The sequence below is a fragment of the Emydura macquarii genome, unplaced genomic scaffold (genome assembly GCF_026122565.2).
Source record: "Emydura macquarii macquarii isolate MOO-44397 ecotype Brisbane River unplaced genomic scaffold, CSIRO-AGI_Emac_v2 contig_1390, whole genome shotgun sequence".
Lineage (NCBI taxonomy): Eukaryota > Metazoa > Chordata > Testudines > Chelidae > Emydura > Emydura macquarii.
Window position 1 is genome coordinate 10,864,623 of NW_027131527.1, and position 19,980 is coordinate 10,884,602.

The following is a 19,980-nucleotide window of genomic DNA, read 5'->3' on the forward strand; positions in this document are numbered from 1 at the left end:
AACCTCAGGGTAGACACCCCAAACTGGCTGTATGTTCTAAAATTAGATTTCACCAACCCAGTAACAAATCTGAACTCCTGGATCACTGTAACAGTCTTACCATGGAATCACAGAAAATCATCTTGGGCTCTCCAGTTTATCTTGCCACCCAGGTAAGCTGGACTAAGTGATAGTCACTTACAACAAATATCACAAAAGATTCAGGTTGCTCCTGGACCCGGTCCCAAGAGACCAGTCACTTATCCCAGATCAATTTGTACTTTAAACCTGACACCAAAGACAGCGCTTGTAGCCAACCCTAATTAAGGATTTCTTAACTAGGAAAAAGAAATTAGAGGGTTATTTGCAGGTTAAAGCAGGCAACATGTATACACAATGAGTCACAGTCTATGGTTCCAAAAGGTGGCAGAGGTATAGTAATCTGTCAGCCATGGGCAGTATGTGATACCTGCCTCTGGGGAGGCTGGAGGCAGAGCACCAACCCTCTCCTGTGGCCCCTCCCCCTAATCCATCCCCACACTCCATCCCCGGCTTCCATATGCCTCTGTGGGAGGAGTCCACCCAGCACTGGGAAGGCACAGGCTGTGACTCCGGAAAGCAAAGGGTGGTGGAGCAGAGCCCAACTCATGAAGGGGATCCAGGCAGGCCACACTCCTGCTCCTCTGCCCGCTGCTTATGCTTCTCGAGAGAGAGGGCGAAGAGGCACAGGCACAGGGCGAGGGAGGGGGCGAAGAGGCACGGACAGCAGGCAGGGAAGGACCTTGGGAGAGGAGCCCACTTGGACCCCCCGCGTCGGCTAGGCTCCGCACCACCAGGCAGGAAGGGCAGGCACCCTTTGCTTTCCAGGGCGCAGCCTGTGCCAGGCCCCAAGTTGTGTTTCCTGCAGCCCTGGATGGCAGTAGCTGCGGCGCCAGGCCCATCCTGGGCTGGGTCTGCCAAATGCAGAAGTGGCCACAGAGAGCGGGCCAAGGCAACTCCTTCTGCGGTGGCATGTGGAGAGCAGAAATGGAGTGTGGGTGGGGCAGAGAGGTGGAGGAGCTTCTGGCAGCAGCTGTTACAGAATGGGATACAGACATCACATGTAAGATCAACGCATGCAGCAATTTACAAGCATTTTACAGAGTCTAAATACAGTCTTACAAGTCTAACATTTATCTTGAACAATACTAACGTACAGGTGAGCTGGTCTGGTTTCCAGCTATGAATTTGCCAGTGCTCAGTTGATGCTTACAGCCTGGGCAAGAACTGGCATCTGGTCTACCAGATTCAGAAACCATATGGAATTTTATTCATATTGGATCAAACCACTGATATGACAGTGAGTGCATGAGCACAGGCAGGCTCAAAAGTGCCTAAAATATGTTACAAATGCTTAAGTGGCATAACCAGCACCCTAGAGGCATTCAGCAATAGTTCAAATGGAGAATTACTGGACCTAGATTGGAAGGGCCAGGATGAATGGGTATAGAATGGAAAGGGGCCATAGCAAGAAAAAGAAAGTATGTGAGGCAAAGAAGGGAGATATGAGCAAGTAATGCAAGTGGTAGGAAGAACAACAAACACAAACTAAAACTTTCACACATGCATGGTGTTAAAAACTGTCTAAAAAGCAAGAGGCAACCAACAGCACCACACAGTATCACCTCTCTCCTGCTTCACCGTAATATGCCATAAAGATGGAGGAACTGTTATTTCTCATTGCTTCCAATTGTCATGAACAATGAGAAACAGTAGAATGATAGGTTGCCAGCACAGGGATAAGAATGACACTACGGAGGCGTATATGTACATATGTGTGAACTTACACGGGGGAGGGGGCAGTAATTGAACAACTAATGGCAAAAACACAGCCCAGCCAGAGGCAGTAGTAGCACCCTTACCGGTCCCTACCCTAGAGTAAGGATATCAAAAGAGCAACATGGGAAAAACCCCAGAAAACAAAGCAATCATGAGTCTACCACATTTTGCAGTTCACAGATAACAACTGACGGATCTGCTTGCCACTGGCTGGCTGTAGGCCAAAGGCAAGCACCACTGTCTGTCTGTCTATTTGGATTCCTATAACAGTGTACAACAATGTTGTATCTGAATGCTTCCCAAGAAATAACCAGAATCACATTAGGGCAGTGGTCTAATATTCCTTCCTGCTTCCGACAAGGCAGTCAAGACTATAGGGGTTTTTCTTAGTTGTTTTAATCTATTTCCTTCTCTTTCTCCTCCATCTGTTCCTACTACTTCTCCTCTCTCTCTTCCTGTAGATGTATAGGTCTTCTTTGCAGCACCTCCTACTGGTCTCTTGGCTTCACCTCTCTGTTTCCTTTCACCCCAGGCTTTTCAACATACAACTAGGGCTAAAGTCACATAATAAACCCCTTCTCAGGACTTTTATTAGCACGTAATAATTATAACCCTCTTTTCCCATCCTCTCAGTGGGACAAACAGTCTCTCTCAGTCTCTTTCCAGGAAAACATGATTCCTCTTCCCTCAAGTATTTTAAATTGCCCAGAACCCAACATAAACTTCATCCATGTTCTCTTTACATCCATAATACCCAGGGCCCTTTTCCTGGACTGTAGCCTCCCTAACTTTTAGGCTGGCTCCTAGTCTCCTTCTTTTAGGTGCTCCTCAACTGATCCTCAGTGGTTCCTGCTGCAGCTCTCAGCTCCCAACTCTATTTCTTTTTCTTCCCAATTGCCCTCCCATAGCTGGGATTAGTTTTAATAATTAATATTCCCTTTCTAGAAGGCCTTCAGCCCCTTATAAAGTTCCAATGCCCTCCTCTTAATCAATCAGGTAATTAAGTCTAGATGTACTGGCATCAACTCCCACTTAGGGTCATGTCATGGGGTGACTGGCCTTTTTCCTTTCCTCTCCTTTTTTTTTTTTTTTTTGTGTCCCATCCTATTTTTAGTTGCAGCTGTGGGGAAGCTAAGTTGAACGCAGTGCATTTGTGGTCATTCTTCTCTCCACCCACGAGGAGTTCCAAAGCTTTGCTCCTGTCACCAAGGAAGTCCTGTCACCCACTCATGAATTTCATCCTTGATGTTGACAGCTTTATAGTTCCTGAGAAACATAGCTGTCAAGGGACCTCATCATCTCAAAGAGAAAGTTGCCTGCTGAGGTATTTAGGGACAGTTCCATGGAAGGCCTTGAAGATTAGCACCAAGACCTTTAATTTCTCCTGGTATTCACTGAAAAGGCAGTGTAATGAGCAAAGCACCAGGCTGACAGACTCTTTTCAGCTGGTGTTTCAGATAGATGGATTGTTGCATTCTGTACTAACTGAAGCTTTTATTTTGTTATTTTATTTTATATTTTTAAATATTTATGTGTAGTGAAGCGTGGAAGTCCAGCCTGGAGGTCACAAAGGTATGGATCACTATGGGCAGTTCCATATCTGATATAACCTTCTGGTTAATTGTGGACAGAGAAAAGCATGTTTGCTGTTCCCATTCTCTATGTGTCTAGAAGTACCTCTATGCTACACTCCAGTGTGACAATCTGAGACAAACCTCTTTGATGGAGGGTGAAATACTAGTTGCTAGGGGTTCAAACTGTTTTCTCTTCCAACAAAAATCTTCATCTTGTCCAGCTTCAACCAGTTGGAAAATGGTGCAAAGGGAAAGAGAGATGGGTCTCTTCTGCAAATTACTGTCATTTGATACCATGGTATCTTAGTTTCCCATAGTAGCTACATGTAGAGGTTAAAGGATGTATACAAAATGTCTGCTGCTACTCAGGCTTTCCAACCCTGTTCAGATACCTATTTGTTATGTTGCACAGTAATTATTTAAATCCCTCACACCAGGAATCTCCACCTCCACTCTACATACTGCTGGTTACCTAATGTGTAATCAGAACTGTCACTTACCCTCCACTGATATCTCTTGGGCCAAGTTTTTCATTACTCCTTACACTTGCCTGGGGGTGCCAGATGCAGTGTCCACTAGAGTCAGTAGCATCTTTTCCTGACTCCTGTGGACTTAGATCAGGCTTTGGCTGCATGAAAGGAAGGCAGAACAAAGGTGGCTTTAAGCTACATTTATGCCCTGTGAATTCTGACTTGAGTGGGGTTCCATATGGGTTTTGGGGTCCACTCATGCAGATCTCACTGCAGGCACCATGGACCTAAACTGTCTTAATCTGTTCTGGTTTTGGTTTTTTGGGTGGGTAGGGGAGGGAGGAAATAGGAGTACAGTATAAATCATATGCCACTGTCTCATTTCTTTGAGTAAATTTCTTTATGATACCATCTCCAGTTTTCCTACAGAAATTAGAAATTTCTTTGAAATGCATTTTTAAGTTAAGTACAGTGAAATTGTTTCCTTATCTATTTTCTTTGATAAGACATACTGTATAGGAAAATTCAAAATGTCAGATCCAGATTTTCTCAGTTCCTTTCAAACAGCAATAGAATTTTGCTATAGTTGTTTCTAAGTGATTATGTTACGTACAACTTAAAGCTTATCTAAGAACACACTTGTGACATGATAGCAGCTAAACACATGCGACATCAACATGGCAATAGATAGAAATAATGTAGGCAACAGCTGTTGTCTTTGAGACCATATATGGTCTGTGAGTAATAGCAAGAAATACCAAACATTTTAGCTAAGCCGGAACATCTCTGTTTGGAGGGTGGGGGGGAAACTTATCACATATGCACAAGAGTCATTATCCTACTGATAAACTACATTGTTGTTCTATTTTTAAAATAATTGTATATCAGCTCAAACAAACTGAGTTTAAATGCAAACTGTAGTTTGATACTTACAATCTAAAATGTTTGTTAAAGAAAAAAGGAGTAGTTCAATGTATATAAGTCAGGGTTTTTTTGAGTAGTATATAGGATTTTGTGAGTCTGAGTCAGTAGATGCTGTTTATAATGTGGCTCATATTTAAAGTGCTTGCATTTGGTTATAAGAGATAATACATTATTTTTAGCAATTATTTTACAAGAGTACCTTTAAACAGACTCCCTCCAGAAAAAGAATAATAAAAGCACTGCAGTTTTTTATAGCAGCTGTTAAACCAGGGGAACTCAGACCACAGTCAATAGACCACCAATAGTCTACCAAACTATTTCTGATGATTCATAAAACAAAACATTTGAGATCCAAAAGTAGGAAATTTGGGGTATTGTTGTTGGGTTGAGAATACCCTCGTGTTATGTTCCCTATTCCTTATGGGTAAAATCCTCAGTGTGAGAATTATTATGTTAACTGAGTAAAATGTTTAAGCTGATCGGCATTTTGAAATGGCAAAAGAACAACTAGGACTCCATCTTCGAGGTCTTCTTCCCCAGTGTTTCCCACCCTTTCTGGGAAAAAGGCGGGAAAGGTAAGGTAGAAAGGAGTGTGATATGCCTGGCAACAGGACTCTATAAATTGTAGTGAGCCAGTCAGCTCGGGGCTGTCCACCCTAGAGGCAACAAGGTGTCGTCACGTGCAGGAGTCGCTGAGAGAAGAAGAGAAGCCTCTAGGAAGAACATCATGGATAGCCCCCACACAAGAAGATCAGCATACCTACCTGTAATGGTTTGTGAGTCCATCATCAGATCCTCAGTTTCTGGCTCATCATCCTGGGAGTCGTGAACAATGAAGAAAGACCTTGAGTAGTTTTTATTAACTTTGGGCCTGGGTAGTTTAGGTTTATGATGAGAAAAAATCTGGAGTTAAACTCCACCATGATAAATCCCCGAGTGACCCCTCATTTGTTATTTGCCCCCTGAATAAATTGTTCCTTGTTTTGCTTTATTCTGAGTTTTGGTATTTACCCACCTGACTACTCCGACGATAGATGCGGAAGGGGGACCTAGACACTTACTTTTTTTAATTGTTGGCAGGTGGGTTACGTGTCTCCCATAGAATCCCGTTTATTTTCTCCAACATTGTGGGGGGCTGTGGTTCTTTAGAAGCAACTCTCTCTTTCAAGAAACAGTTTACTCATGAAAAATTGGAGAATCTCTGGGTGAAGAAGTGATCAGCTACATGTCCATAAATCTCAAGCTAAACCTTAAGCCTACTCATTCAGGTTCATTGTGGCCAAAAGCAGTGGAACCTGAATGTTTCTATTGCCCAGGTAGCCAAAGTAGTAGAGTAACAAATGGCAGACACAGTCCCTCAGAACAAAGTTTATATAATCTGTGCCCTTTCTTCTAGTTGTTTCTCCCTTTCCTAAAACAAAGTGATATCCTTGCTCCCTTGAAATCAATGGCAAAACTCTATAAACATGAGATAAATGGGACCAGTCAACTAGGACACATCCATGCCTCACCTCTGTAGATAGATACTAGGTTAGTCATTGAATTGCACCAGATGCATTAGATAAAACGGAGATCAAATAATCTTCCAAATAATCTTCTCACTCCCAAAAAACGAGTAACAGGGCAGTAACAGGAGACAGTGTCATCATCAACATCTTGAGAAAAAGCCTAACTATCACTTCTCTAACAGTGACTCTTGAAGCATTAACGAACTCCAAAAGTGACTCCAGCACCTCTATACTGGCCTTCATCAGTCAAAAGGAAAGAATCAGACTCACGTCACAATTCACAAATTCCCCAGGACTTTCAGAACCTTATTGAGTGATGTCAGCTGAAATGCAAGCCAATGAGAGACTGCATTTGTACCTTCCTACTCTTGGTCTGCAACCAAGGAACAGATAACTTGGATTTGGACTGAGCTAGCTTATCCAGAAGATCATTTTAAAATTCCAATATGATCATCACATAGAAACTGCAGCTAGTTGCAGATACCTAATAATTTATGAAAAGGCATACATATAAACTACTTGGCTGTCACCATAAAAAACAATGCCCAGTTAAATTAAAAACTGTATGCTGTGACATACATGACATGTGCCGATGTACATACATAGCTTATCAGGATTTATGATGTACATCCTTCCAAAGACACTAAAGTAAATAAGATAAGATTTCTAACAGCAGCAGAATGTGACATGAATAATAGGCAATGGAGTTATGATCTGGGTGGCATACCACAAGTTAAAACCAATATATGTCTGCAAAGAACTAAAAATATTTGCAGTATTAACAAACTGGCACGTATTGTACTGGAGTTCAGCTCCTTAATATTAATTCGAACAGTTCAACAAATCCTTGGAGAAAGATTGCCTGTGAGCACTTAATTTTTCACTGTACGACAGGAGAGAACACCGAATTAACTTCCTTTTAAAATGTATGAGCTGTATGTAATCTAGTTTATGTATTATTTATTTTTGTAGTCATCTCTGATCTTGGCTCAGAGTCAATAAATAAATGTAAAGTCTGAAATGTTTCTATATTATCTGGGTATAAAAATCAATAAAACTATGTGTTTTCTCATCTTGTGTTACATGACTGAAATGGGTGGGTTAAAATTTTAAGAGTGCTCCATAATGAGGGATTTTTTAAAAAGCCTCAGCTGACCCGGTATGACAGTTAATGATATTTGACAGCCATCCTTGCATGCCAAAGGTTCAGGAACCATGAACATTCAGCACAAGTTCTGAAATGCAGCCATTCCTCAAGTAGAAGGAGGAAAGTAACTGGTGATCACCACTCTGCATAACAGTGGGGGCTGGGAAAGTATTGGCCAACTACAGCAGGGCAAAATCCCTAATTCTTATCTTTCATTTCCAGACAGAGCAGATAAGACAGATTCTAAGTTTTTCTCTAAAAGATTTAGGCCCTGATTCAGGAAAGTATCCCTATTCAAGGACAGCACTTAAGTGTATGCTTAACTATAAGCATGTGCTTAAGTCCCACTGAACTCAATGGATGAAACTCTGGCTTTGTTGAAGTCAATGGCAAAAATCCCATTAAGTTCAACAGGTCAGGATTTCACCTAGTGTGCATAGGAGCTTTTTGGAGTTGGAGCCCAGTTTGCTGTAACTGCAGTGGCAAATTGCCTGCTCTGCTATGGTAGGTCCTGTCCTTTGCTCCTGTATGGTAGGTCAGGGCACCACCTGTTGCCCATCTCTGGGCAGTTGGTGACTCTGTAGGATCCAGGCCCGCCCTCTACTCCGGGCCCAAGCCCAGGGCCCTATGAAGAACTGCACTTCTTTCCCCTGGGCTACTTCCCCCTCTCTGTTCTCTTGTATCTTTCTCGTGGCTCTGGTCTGGTTCCTCTGGTTGACCGTGACACTCCTCCCACACTACTGCCAACTGTCCTTCCTCTCCTCCCCTCCCTCCTATCTCCCTCTGGCTGGAGCAGGGGGTTTTTATTAGGTCTCTAGCTGGGCTTTAATTGGCCTCAGGTGCTTCTAATTAACCTGTAGTAACCCCTGCTCAGTCTGCAGGGAACAAGGCCTGGACCATTCTGGGGCTTATATATCATGAGAGCAAAGCTGAAGAGACATGGGGCAAGCTGTGTGAGACCTTTCCAGAACCAGTAGAACCCAATCTCATTTTGTTTTCAGACTCACCTAGTTAAAATCTCAAGTTCAGCTGATTCTGCTAGTTAAGAGAAACCAACTCCTGTTTTGTATAAAATGTGAAAAACAAATACATTTTATAACTATTTAAAAAAAAATCAGATAGAAAAAAAAAAGACCCTTCTGCTGCCCTCTGGCCCTGCTGTCTCACACTGCATGCTATTCAGTTTATCAGTATCGCCTCAGAAAAGGTCAAAAATGACTTTTTGGAGACAGAAGTCTGTTATTCCAAAGGGTCATGTATCCCAAAGCCTGAGGTTTCGCACACTCAGGATATGTCTACACTGCAGTCCAAGGTGTGATGGCAGCACAGGTAGACATATCTACACTAGCTTCACTCTGCTAGCTTGGCTAAAAATAGCAGTGTAGATGCAGCAGCCCAGGTTTTGGCATGAGCTATAAAGGTTCATAGGTACTTAGGATTCTTAGCACATTTGCACAGTCTGTTCAGAAGCACACCACTTCTACACTGCTATTTTTAACCATGCTAGCACTGGATGAAGCTAGCATGGGTATGCTGACCCATACTGCAGTCAAACCTTGGACTGCAGTATAAACATACTCTAAGACATTCTCCTTCATGATATGTTAAGACTGTTTTAACGAGACCTATTTCTTTCTACTCCTATATAAATTGTTTATAAAAATTGTATGGGTATTGCAAAAGCATGGTGTTCCACTGATATGTTTGATAATTTTGTCTGTTTCCAGGACTGTTTGGATCATAACTTCAATAGCTACATAAATTACCTTTAAAATACATTTGAAACATATGCTGAAGTGGAATAGAATAGCTTACAAAATGTTCTCTCTAAAAATTAAATATGCAAATTAGCAGAACAGCTAACTTTGAAATTGAGAGACATTTGTATCAGAGTGTCATTTAAGAAATTCGTGCACACTAAAAACAAAAAAAAATGTGTCACAGATATAGAGAATTATAGCAGTAGATAATGGGCCAGATTCTGCCCTGACACATACTCTGTTCAACCTTACAGAATTTAGTGGGGGTTATCTGGGATATAACCCACAGAATAATTTTGCTCAGTGTGTTGCAAATGACAGAATATTAGCTTGTGTTACCAACTTAGCACTGACCTCTTTAGAGAGGAAAATAAAAGTTATTATCCGACTTCCAAATTATTTTCCACAAATGTGCCAAATACTGCTCTCCTTTACACTATATAACATCATTAGGTTGCCCCTCTGCAAGTAAAAAGAATTTGGCCCACCATCTTTTTTCACATTAGCAGGGCCTACATGACTCTTTAGGGAGTTAAAACTCTGACTGACTGAGAGTCTGTTTGTCTGGTCTTACGTACATCTTCAGTGTTATGGTTGAGCTCCTGACTGCTATTAGTCCCCTGCATCACTCTCCTTGGTCTCGCTCCACGATGCAACCTAAAATTAATGTCTGAGTATGTAGACCTCAGTGAACTCTGTTCATCTATTTACCATAAAAATAACCCATTTTCCAATTAAATGTGAGCATCCCTAAATATTACAGAAAATCATAGATGAATGTGACCAGAGAGGTGCTAAACTCAACAGTGTGTGTTCACATGAGGTTCAGTGCAAGTATGAATGCAAAAACTCAAAACTCCTCAGCTCAAACAGTCAAGGTTACTTGATTTTATGTCAGAAACTATGCAAAACCAACATTTGTTGTATGCCTTCCACTTAAATCCATAACTTTTTCCCTAATATCTATTCCCCTAGCCTCGGCAGGTAGGGAGAAAGAAAATCCCAGAATCCTAAACCTCAGAAAAGCCAGTGGGAAGAAGATGAAGCGAGAGACCTCTCCCCAGTCCTGAACTTTTCAGAAATGATTGATTGGTCAGTGCTTTCTATACTTGTTCTTGACAGGGACTGGCCAGTCCTTATACCCCAAATCCACTATGCAAACATCCTCATTCTTTAGTAGCAAGACCAAAAGAGTAAACAAACATCAGAGTGAGCTATATAATTATTTTCTTCCAGGTAAGATGACAAAGAAGAATTAGTTCCTCATATCAATCTCTATTAATTTAACCAGATTCAATCTGATCAAAGCATGACCATCTTTGACATTATTTTAAGCAAGCTGTAAGATCACATGTTCATTTCAATTAACTACATAACCAAGAAAGGTAAAATATGCATGACTTACACAGCAACGACATTGGTGAAACAAGTATTTTTTGTTTGTTTTATAAAAGTTAGTGATAAAAATAGCAGAGGAGATTTTCCAAGGCACAAATGGCTGTTAGGCACCCAATTCCTTCTGTGTCTTTGAAAATGCCAGCCAACAAAATTAATTAATGTTGTCAGGTGGATAAAACCTAGTTATGGGTTGAGTTAAAACCTTAGTGATAGGTGTGAATTCACTCTTCAATTACCTAAAACAAAATGAGTACATGAATCTGCCCAGGAGCTTTTGCTGAGTATTGGGGGGGTGGGTAAGGGTGCAAGGTGCGTGGGAATGCAGAACAGACAAAATCTAGGAGAGACTGGGGGTATGTCTAGACATAAACCACCACTACAGCAGTGCAACTAGGCTGCTGTAGCCCTTCAAGGAAGGCACTACCTACAGCAACCAGAGGATAATTCTCCTGTTGACCTAGCACTGACTACATCCGAGGTTATGTTGATTTAACTGCATTGCTTTGGGGTGTGAATACCAACCTAATTTTCTAGTATAGATCAGGCTTGAGACACAAACAGATAACTGGAAGGAGCAACTGAATGCATGGTGTTTAATCCTGGAAGAAACATCTGGAGAGGTTTTTGAGTCAGGGGTGCAGGGTGAAAGTTGTGTTCTTGATGCTGCGGGGAAAAGAATCTGTTTTCTGCTATTTGATTCAGAGGCACAGGACTTTGTACTTTCTTTATAAATAAACAAAACTGCATCAAAGAAATACTTGACTATGACCAATTTCTGCTCCCGTCTGGAACATGCCCAGGGCCCCAAAATGACTCAGGTCAAAGAGGGGCAACATTACTGTATTTGATCAGATAAAATGTCAGTGTATTAAAGACTAATGGCATTATATTAAGACTACAGAATTTCTATTAAACTGTAAAACATGTTTAAAGTACTGACTTTGTAGAAATCTTTCCCCTTTTTAAATTAGATTTTTTTAAAACTGACATCTTCAATTGTGCAGTATCTACAAATACGTCTACTGGATAATCTTCAGCCAGGTGAGTGCTAAACTAATCTCATAGCAGACAAAACCAAACAAGAACCAAGGACATTATTTCACCACGATGATATACTTCATATTTTAAGAACAAACTTCAGTAAATGGGAAAGACAGCTTGCATTTTCAGATAGACACAGTAACAAAAATGATATGTATAACTGAATTCCTTAAGGCACCTGGTTTATTCTTCACAGTGGGTATTGTACTTACTTTCTTTACGAACATCATTCAGCGCTACATTAATTTCCTCCTTAAATACAATGGCATCCTTAGCAATTTTCTCCCCTTTGTCCAATAGGTTCCAAGTGGCTTTTTCCACAGTAGCTAGGAGGACATGGGCTCTTTTGGAACATCCTTTTTTCTTATTAGAAGGAGTCTGTGGACAATTCACTAATGTAGTAACCTAAAAATGTAAAGATACATAAATAAATAAGTGATGGTGTCTTAAGTTCTGCAGCAAATAGACAAATGCTGCTTAAAATTATTTAAAATTAATGACAGAATAATGAACACCCCTGGGAATGAGCAATAGAACTGCAGATGCTTCAAAAACACAGAGCCAAACACAATAAGATAGTGTCAGACTGGTCAATATTTTTATCATCTCAGAGTCTGACTTGAAATTCTCCTAGATATATGACCTTCATTTCATAGCCTTCAAAACAAAGCAGGTAGAATCCTCATTGTTGCCAATCTGACCCATTATATTACCTCTGTTTTAAAATCCTTGCACTGTTTCCTATAAAATATTATAATGACATAAAAATTAAATGTATTTACAAAATCCTCAGTAACAGCAGGAAATATAACTCTCAGAATTACACCTCCACTGTTCCCACACCTCCTTTTGGCTACTCTTCCTATGATCTCACAAGTAGAGACACAAGGAGTCTCCACAGCATGCCAGAGGTGCAGACCCATCTCTTCCCAAATTCTTCCCCTATTGCTGGGCAGAATACCAGAGACGGGATTTAGCCCAAAAGAATTTAATGTTTTTGCAAATCATTGACATTGTGCATAATGTTTGTTTGGAATCTATATTAGAGTGTCATCATCCTAAGTTTTTAATCATGCATTTTAACAAGTATAAGCAAGCTATTTTTATGTAGCTTCCCACTCTACAGTCCTCAGCTATTGAACACAACCTCCACACTCCAACAGAAATTTTTCTAACAAAGTATTTTTTGATGCATTACTAAGGCTTTCACACTAAAAGTGCATTCTAAAGAGATTTTTTTAAAAGAGAAATATTGTCAATTTAAGAAATATCAAAAGATATTTTATTTTCACTAATGAAGTTTTAAATTCTTTATTATTCTTCTAGTTCTTTATGTTGTGCTAGCATGTCTTTAGTATAGTTTAAAATTCAAGTACAGATCTAATCTCTGAGCTCAATTAGTACATTTTTATATGTATATAATTACTTCACGTGTATTAAATGGCATTCCAGTCATCTGAAATCAGATTGTTTCTTTGTGCATTAGGGTAGTTGGCAGAATGATTGCACAAGTAAGGCAAAAGGAGCATACAAATATCCTATCCCAATAGGCATACTCATGGAATTCAGGCAACTACAGTACTTGTTGTTTAATATGATATGTCAAAGGATGTCTAATAAGGAGAACATCACCCACCCATCCACCTCACTGGACAGAAAACTTGATTGGACAGCTGTGTGGAAGGCAGACTTAGGGTGGGGAGAGCAGATGCCCAGGAGGCAGGGACTGGCCCCTCCTTCTCCAAAGGTTCTCTGCCTCCCATTGGGCAGCCAAGGGGAGATGGGGGAGCTAACTGGCCCTTTAAACAGTTGCCTAGGTCTTTGGAGCCTCTTGTTTCATTGCTAATGCCCCACCCTTCCTGCCTCCATTTGTAGTATAGGAGCTGTGTTTTTAGGATGCTGCAGGTTTGACTGATTGCTTGTTTGAGGTCAGGAAGGAATTTTTCCCATTAGGGCCAAACTGGCAGAGACCTAGTTTTGTCACCTTCCTTCCAGCATCTATGAGACATAGTTCAGTTATTAGGAATAGGACTTAGAAAATACCATTAGTAACTGGCGGGATTGTTTAGCTTGTCATAACTTGAGGCCAGTGTTCATTGCAGAGAAGGGCCATGCCCAGAGGTAAAGAGAGACCTGATATTTCACTAGTGGACCTTGTGCCTATGAAAGAAAGGGAGCCCTGACATCTTCACAGACCTTTGGTACCCTTTGTTCCCTATATAGGGAGGAGAATGAAATTACTCAGAAGAGTGAGCTGAATCCTAGGGATAGGGCAGGGAGGGTCTACTCACAGTTTGGGTTATATAGTGGGAGCCCTATAATCTAGTGCACTGGACCCACCTAAATGCCTGGTATATGAGAGTTGAGGGAGGCAGGGTGGAGGCACCCCCACTCCAGTTAAGCTAACAAAATTTCAGCCTGCCACTGAAATCCATCCCTGTGTGTGTCTCCATTCAACTCCATCTCCTGATCAAGAACCTCATCCAGTGTTATGCAGGCTTTTATTCAGAAGTTCACATGCTTACGTGCTATGCTGGATCAATGCCTAACAGAAGGATTTCAACAGCCAGCCTCAGGAAAGCATTTCCATAGCCAGTCCTTAAAACAAGGAAGTCTTGGCCCTGCCTCATTCATTTGGAATTTTGGGACAGAGAACAAAGACAAGCCACTCGACCTCAACTGCACTGAAAAAATAGAAGAATTTTGCAAACATCCTTTCCAAACCCCAGATTTCAGGGGGGGGTTATGGATTGTACACCCACAATCCCATTAATGCCTATAAGCCAAATAATAAGAATGCAATACTGGTTCAGTTTGAGCTCTGACCATATAGGTCAGTGACTACTTGAAATCAATGTTGCCTTTGGCGCTACATATGTTTTTCAACAAAGTTATTTATTATTATGAAGCCTGCTTGGGTAGTTTACAAATGGAATTTCACTACGGGTGCATCCCAGCTTTATGATTCAGCCACCTTTATAACCTAAAAAGCCTGTATAAAATATTTCTTCTAGTCCATCAGCCTATTAAATCTGACAATACAGTCAAACTTTATAGTGCTTGTGAATTAGAGAGGCAAAAAATGCAACACATCATCTGAGCTCTTACCTACAAAATCACAAAGGCTCAGATACGATGTAGGTTGGACCACCTTCACAGACTGACTCTAGCAATGTGGCCAACCTTCTCAGATCATGCAATAAAGAGAAGCAAGTAAAAAGATAACAAAAAATGCAACTCTGCATAAAACCATCAACTTTTTTTTCATTACATTGCCAAGTCAGGACTTTTTAAAGCAATAAAGTGCATATGCATATAATTACAATAATAAAAATGTAATTACCGAGGACAAGATTGTCTAATGCACTGGAGGAAGTTATTGCAGATAACTTTAACAGTTGCATCTATCACACAGAGTAAATGGAACTGGATGATTGAAATGTACCAGAGGCTGGGCATCTATGCACAATTCCCTATCTACATGCTAGGGAAAAAGTTTTAGATTAAAGATAAATCAAGATTTAAAGTGAAGAATAAGGAAATTATTAAAAGAACAGGCTAAAGATTCATGAACAAATGAATCTGGAAGTCATACAATGACTTAAGTCACTATCAATTACTGCAGCAATTATACGTAAAGGTAATTAGTAACCTGGAACTGTAGGACATTCTGCACTCAATACTTTAAGGAATCTAACAAAACAACGGAAGCTCTACTAAGGAATAAATGGAGAGAGATTAATAACAAATATGAACTATAATGAAATAACAATTTTTCAAAACTTTTTCTTTAAAGATTAATGTTGTAGATCTGGAATTTCTACTGGAAGATATTAACTTCAGATAGAATCAAAAGCCTTAACTGAATTCTTATTTTATTTTATTTATTCATTCATTATTGGTGACTTCAAGAATGTGTTATTTTGAACGGCCTGGTCAGCTTGTGGTCAATCTCTGCATTGACTGCAGGATACTACTTTCAGAGGAGCTGCCCAAAGGAAACTATTGTAGAGTCATCTAGAAAAGAATCTATTTGTTTCTGTTCTGTGTTCTGTGCAGGATCCACCTCACAACCTTTACCTTTACTCAGGCACACACTTCCACCACAACTGGAGTCACTACAAGTGATCTGCACCAATACATTCAACAAGTTGTTTCTATTTCAATGAACATGAGGGCATTTTTACTTCCAGGGACAAAGGTTTGGATCCTCTGAGGTGCTGAGCAACCTCAACTGCCTTTGAAGACAACTGGCACCTCAAAGGGCTGTAACCCAATTACGAACATTTTTAAGTACCAATATACAATAATTCAGTTTGACTAGAGTATGAAGGCATGATCAGTGTTGAAGTCAATGGGGGGTAGGTCTTTCATTGAATTCAACAGGCTATAGATCAGGCCCTAAGGGAAGGAACATTGTTTTAACAAAGTCAGCAGGAGCAGAATAATAAATGAACAGTATAGGGCTGTGACAAGCAATTTGCTCCGCAGTGGTGACACAAATTTTGAAAGAAAGTGATGTGCTGACATGGCTGTGCTACATGTAACTAACTGATTAGAAGTGTCATCAGGTGGCTGTCTCTTGCACACACCCTCATGGCCTGCTTCAAGACAGCCCGGCAAGCAGCCCCATGCCTCAGTTTCCCCCTTCAAGGCGCTTCTTCAATACCTCTCAACCTTTTTGTCCATTCACACCCCTTCTCAGGTTCTGGTTTATTAAACTAACAAACATTCAAGATGTCAAATCCATTCATTTACCTTATTATCAGGTCACTCTGAGACTTTTCCTGCCTACAGTCTCATCCTCAATTCTCAGGTTTCCTCTTCTCAAGCCAACTCACTTCCAGCAACCTCTGTTGCTGGCTGATCTTAGTCCTCTAGCTCTTATAGGGACAAGCTACTCTGTTACAAGAAACAATGCTGCTACATCTATGCATCAAGTAAAGAAAGAAAAAGAATTCCAAAAATAGTTTAGGATTCAGAGAAGAGGATGCATTTCTTATTCTTAGCCCTATAAAAAGGACTACTGTTAATGGACTGCTATAGTACAAATGCTTTTTTTTTTAAACATGCATAATCATTCTATTGCAATTCTGTCTAGGTTTTTTTCATCAAAGTGTTTTCCATTGCATAGGTGTAAAATAGTGTCATGCTGGTTAGATGGGGAGGAGCATTTAACATATGGTTTAACATCAATATGTCAAAATCATAACGATTCATGTAAGATATGCCATGTCAGGTACTGTTAGAAAGGATGTAATGTGCTGAGTAAGATGATGATGCTTATGTTCATGTATTATAAGTGAAATGGAAGTTATAAATGTATTTGATATTTCTGTATGTCAGTTTGAGACAGAGTGGCGGCAGAACAATAGCTGCAGAACAATAGCCACAGAACAATAGCCGGCTTAATGGCCCATTAAGACACTCACGAATGCAAGGGGCCCAGGAAGAAACTAAAGGCATACCTGAAGAGTTACCAGGATTGGCCCATGTGACTCTGGACTCCATTTTAGTTCTTGTAATATTCCACAAGACAGCATGACCAAGGCCAGGGGGTATATAAGGCTGAGCCACAGAATCCATTTTGTCTTTTGTTCCTGTTCAACTACAGACACATACCTACCTCTGGATCAATTCACTTGCAACTGAACCGAAGGACCAACACCCATCCAGATACTGGATGTGTGCCAGAGGAACTGTACAAGCCTGCAAACTCCACAATTCTTCTAGAGACCTGATGTATATGGACTTTCAAATCATTTGTATGTATCTGATTGCTCTAATCCTTTAACATTTCTCTTATGGTTTATTGCTTTCTCTTTACAATAAACCTTTAGTTTAGTCACTAAAGGATTGGCTGGCAGCGTAATATTTTGGGTAAGATCCAAACTTATATTGATCTGGTACGGTGGCTGACCCTTTGAGGTCAGAGGGAACCTTTTTAGTAAAGAGCATAGAGTTTAAATAACTGGTCTCTTTACTGGACCTAGTGGCTAATTGGGAGCCAGAATCTGAAATGCAGTAAAGGGGGCTGTGTGTATTTGTATACTGGCTTCTGTGGGGATTCAGAAGCGCAGTTAGTGGCTGGTTGGGAAGTCTGGCTTCAGTGCCACCCACTAGTGCTGGGAGAATCTGCTCTCCATTTGCAGACTACACTGACCTTGGCATTTTCAGGTGGCTACCCTGGGCACGGGATGGGTCACAAATAGAAAAAGACATTTTGTGTCTATGTGTAAACTCAGTTGTGTATGATAAAGATTTTCTCTTTAAGCACTACATATTTAAGTTGTGAATACTTTTGGAATAACCCTAGATTTTATAGTGCAACTCCGCTTACTCTTAACAGGCTCAATTTATAGATTTGCTGGAGTTTTGTTTAATCATTGGGTCTAAGTTTTCTTTTTTGTCAACAGAAACAATCAATTTAAATAATGATTGTACAATATACAATAATTAAATGGCATTGATATTAGGGACTGTCAAACTGGTTAATCTAAAACAAAACATGGCACAGAATTTAACCCTTTAAGGTTCAGATAGCTACACTTATCTACATATCAAGGCCCTTCCTTTCCCCCTCTGTCCATCAACTGCAACAGACCCTCAATTCCTTCCTTCCATGCAACATTTTATATACTGGAGCTCCACTTGTAATCTGTTCACCCCCTTCTGCATTTACACATTCGTTGGGTAACATTGTATAAGGGTCTAGGTGGAACAGATTATAGAAGGTACAATAAAATGTGCTGCATTTGTGATAATAGAGGAGGCTAAGTGAATTGCACTATTCCTGAATGAGTGTTGCATATTCACAAGTACAGAAAACCCAGATACAGTTTTCCATCATTAGGTAGGTCTAAAGTAAAGTAAATTCCTCCCTCTTGTCTCTCTCCTCTTATGGATGTCCATAATATTTTTGCAGTGCTAAAATACCTGAATTATCAATGGTTCCAACAACTTCTCCACTGTAAATGTCTGGATCTGAAGATCCTGAGGATCAATTTTCAATGTAACATTTGGCACTGCTGCTGACATTTCACCTGTGTACAAAACAAAGTTACAACATTAAATAACAACAAGTGGGACAGCAGGACTCATACTGGCATGGACTGAGGTAGCTGGATAAGTCGAACAAGGATCAGGCCCTAGGCTACTACAGTATGTGTGTCATCATAATATTCTTAACAAATCATAGATTAGCAGTTAGAAAACACATTAAACTTTTCATTGCTTTAAGTTCACATTAAACACAGTGCAGCAAAGTATATTTAACCAATAAAGGCTTCTAATACAGGAGGAATGGATACCTGTCTTTTAAAAACAGGACTTATTACAACTGCTGCTGCATGTTTCAGTAGTAAGATACTGTGGTTATAGAGGCTAGGGAGATACATTGTCACCTTGTGGTGAACCTAGCGCTGATTTAATATGCGACAGTAGGCTCAGGGTTTCTAGTGAAAAATTTGTTAACTAACGTGTTAGTTGTTCATATTTCCCTCCCTGTGTAATATTAGCTTAGGTCATATTGGTAATGATGATTGAAGAGTTAAGGTTAGAGGCAATTTATGGTTGCACCATTCTGAGTAAAAGTTACACATGCAGCAAATTTACTATTTAATTACAAGTCTATCACATTTGTAGCTAATCATAGGTTCTAGTATATTCAATTGTATATGAGCAGATGGTAAGTGTGAAGAAGCCTTTATAGTACAATTCCTGACCAAAGAAAACTGCCTATCTTTTTGTTTAACACTTGTAGCAAAGATGATAGATTTTTAAACAAATCCAAGTACTTTAGTGTTGCACACAAAAAAATCCTGAGGAAGCCTTAAAACAAGAAATTGGGTTATGTGATTTGAATGCTGCAACACCATTATACATAAAGATACAACACAGCATGCATCATATAGAATTATTACCACACTTTGGGTCTGCTAGCAGGCCCCAATTCAGGAAAGCTCTTGAGCACATTCTTAACTTTAAACAGATGTTGAAATCCCATTGACTATAGTGGGATTTAAGCATATGCTTAAAATCAAATACATGTTTAAGTGCCCTCCTTGAGTAGCCTAAAACAGGGGGTAACAACTGTACTGAACCTCAGGTTATAAAGTGGCCTCTAAGAGAAAATGGGGAGAACATTAGTTCTTACTATACAATGGAGAAGGCTACTTCCTGTGGGAGTTAGAACCTGTCAAGACAGTTGTTGACATGATCATCAGCATTAAAACATCAACTGTTGTTTCCCCCCAGTATAATTTTATTATTTATACTACCATAGCAATTAGGAGCTCTAGTCCTGGATCAGGACCCCAGGGTGCCAGGCAAACACAGAACAAAAAAATGTTCCCTGACCCA

The 19,980-nt window shown here is 40.2% G+C and overlaps 1 protein-coding gene across 2 annotated transcripts in view; it reads right to left on the reverse strand.

Moving 5' to 3' along the window:
• Positions 1 to 19,980, reverse strand: part of CTNNA3 (catenin alpha 3) — an 813,634-nt gene that overhangs the window by 775,051 nt on the left and 18,603 nt on the right. For both annotated transcript variants that reach the window (XM_067552599.1, XM_067552600.1), the window contains 2 exons: positions 18,556 to 18,662; positions 11,832 to 12,024 (listed from right to left, as the gene is read on the reverse strand). In XM_067552599.1, coding sequence (XP_067408700.1) covers positions 11,832 to 12,024; positions 18,556 to 18,657 — 295 coding nt within the window. In that variant the 5' untranslated portion in view covers positions 18,658 to 18,662. The remainder of the gene's footprint in view (positions 1 to 11,831; positions 12,025 to 18,555; positions 18,663 to 19,980) is intronic.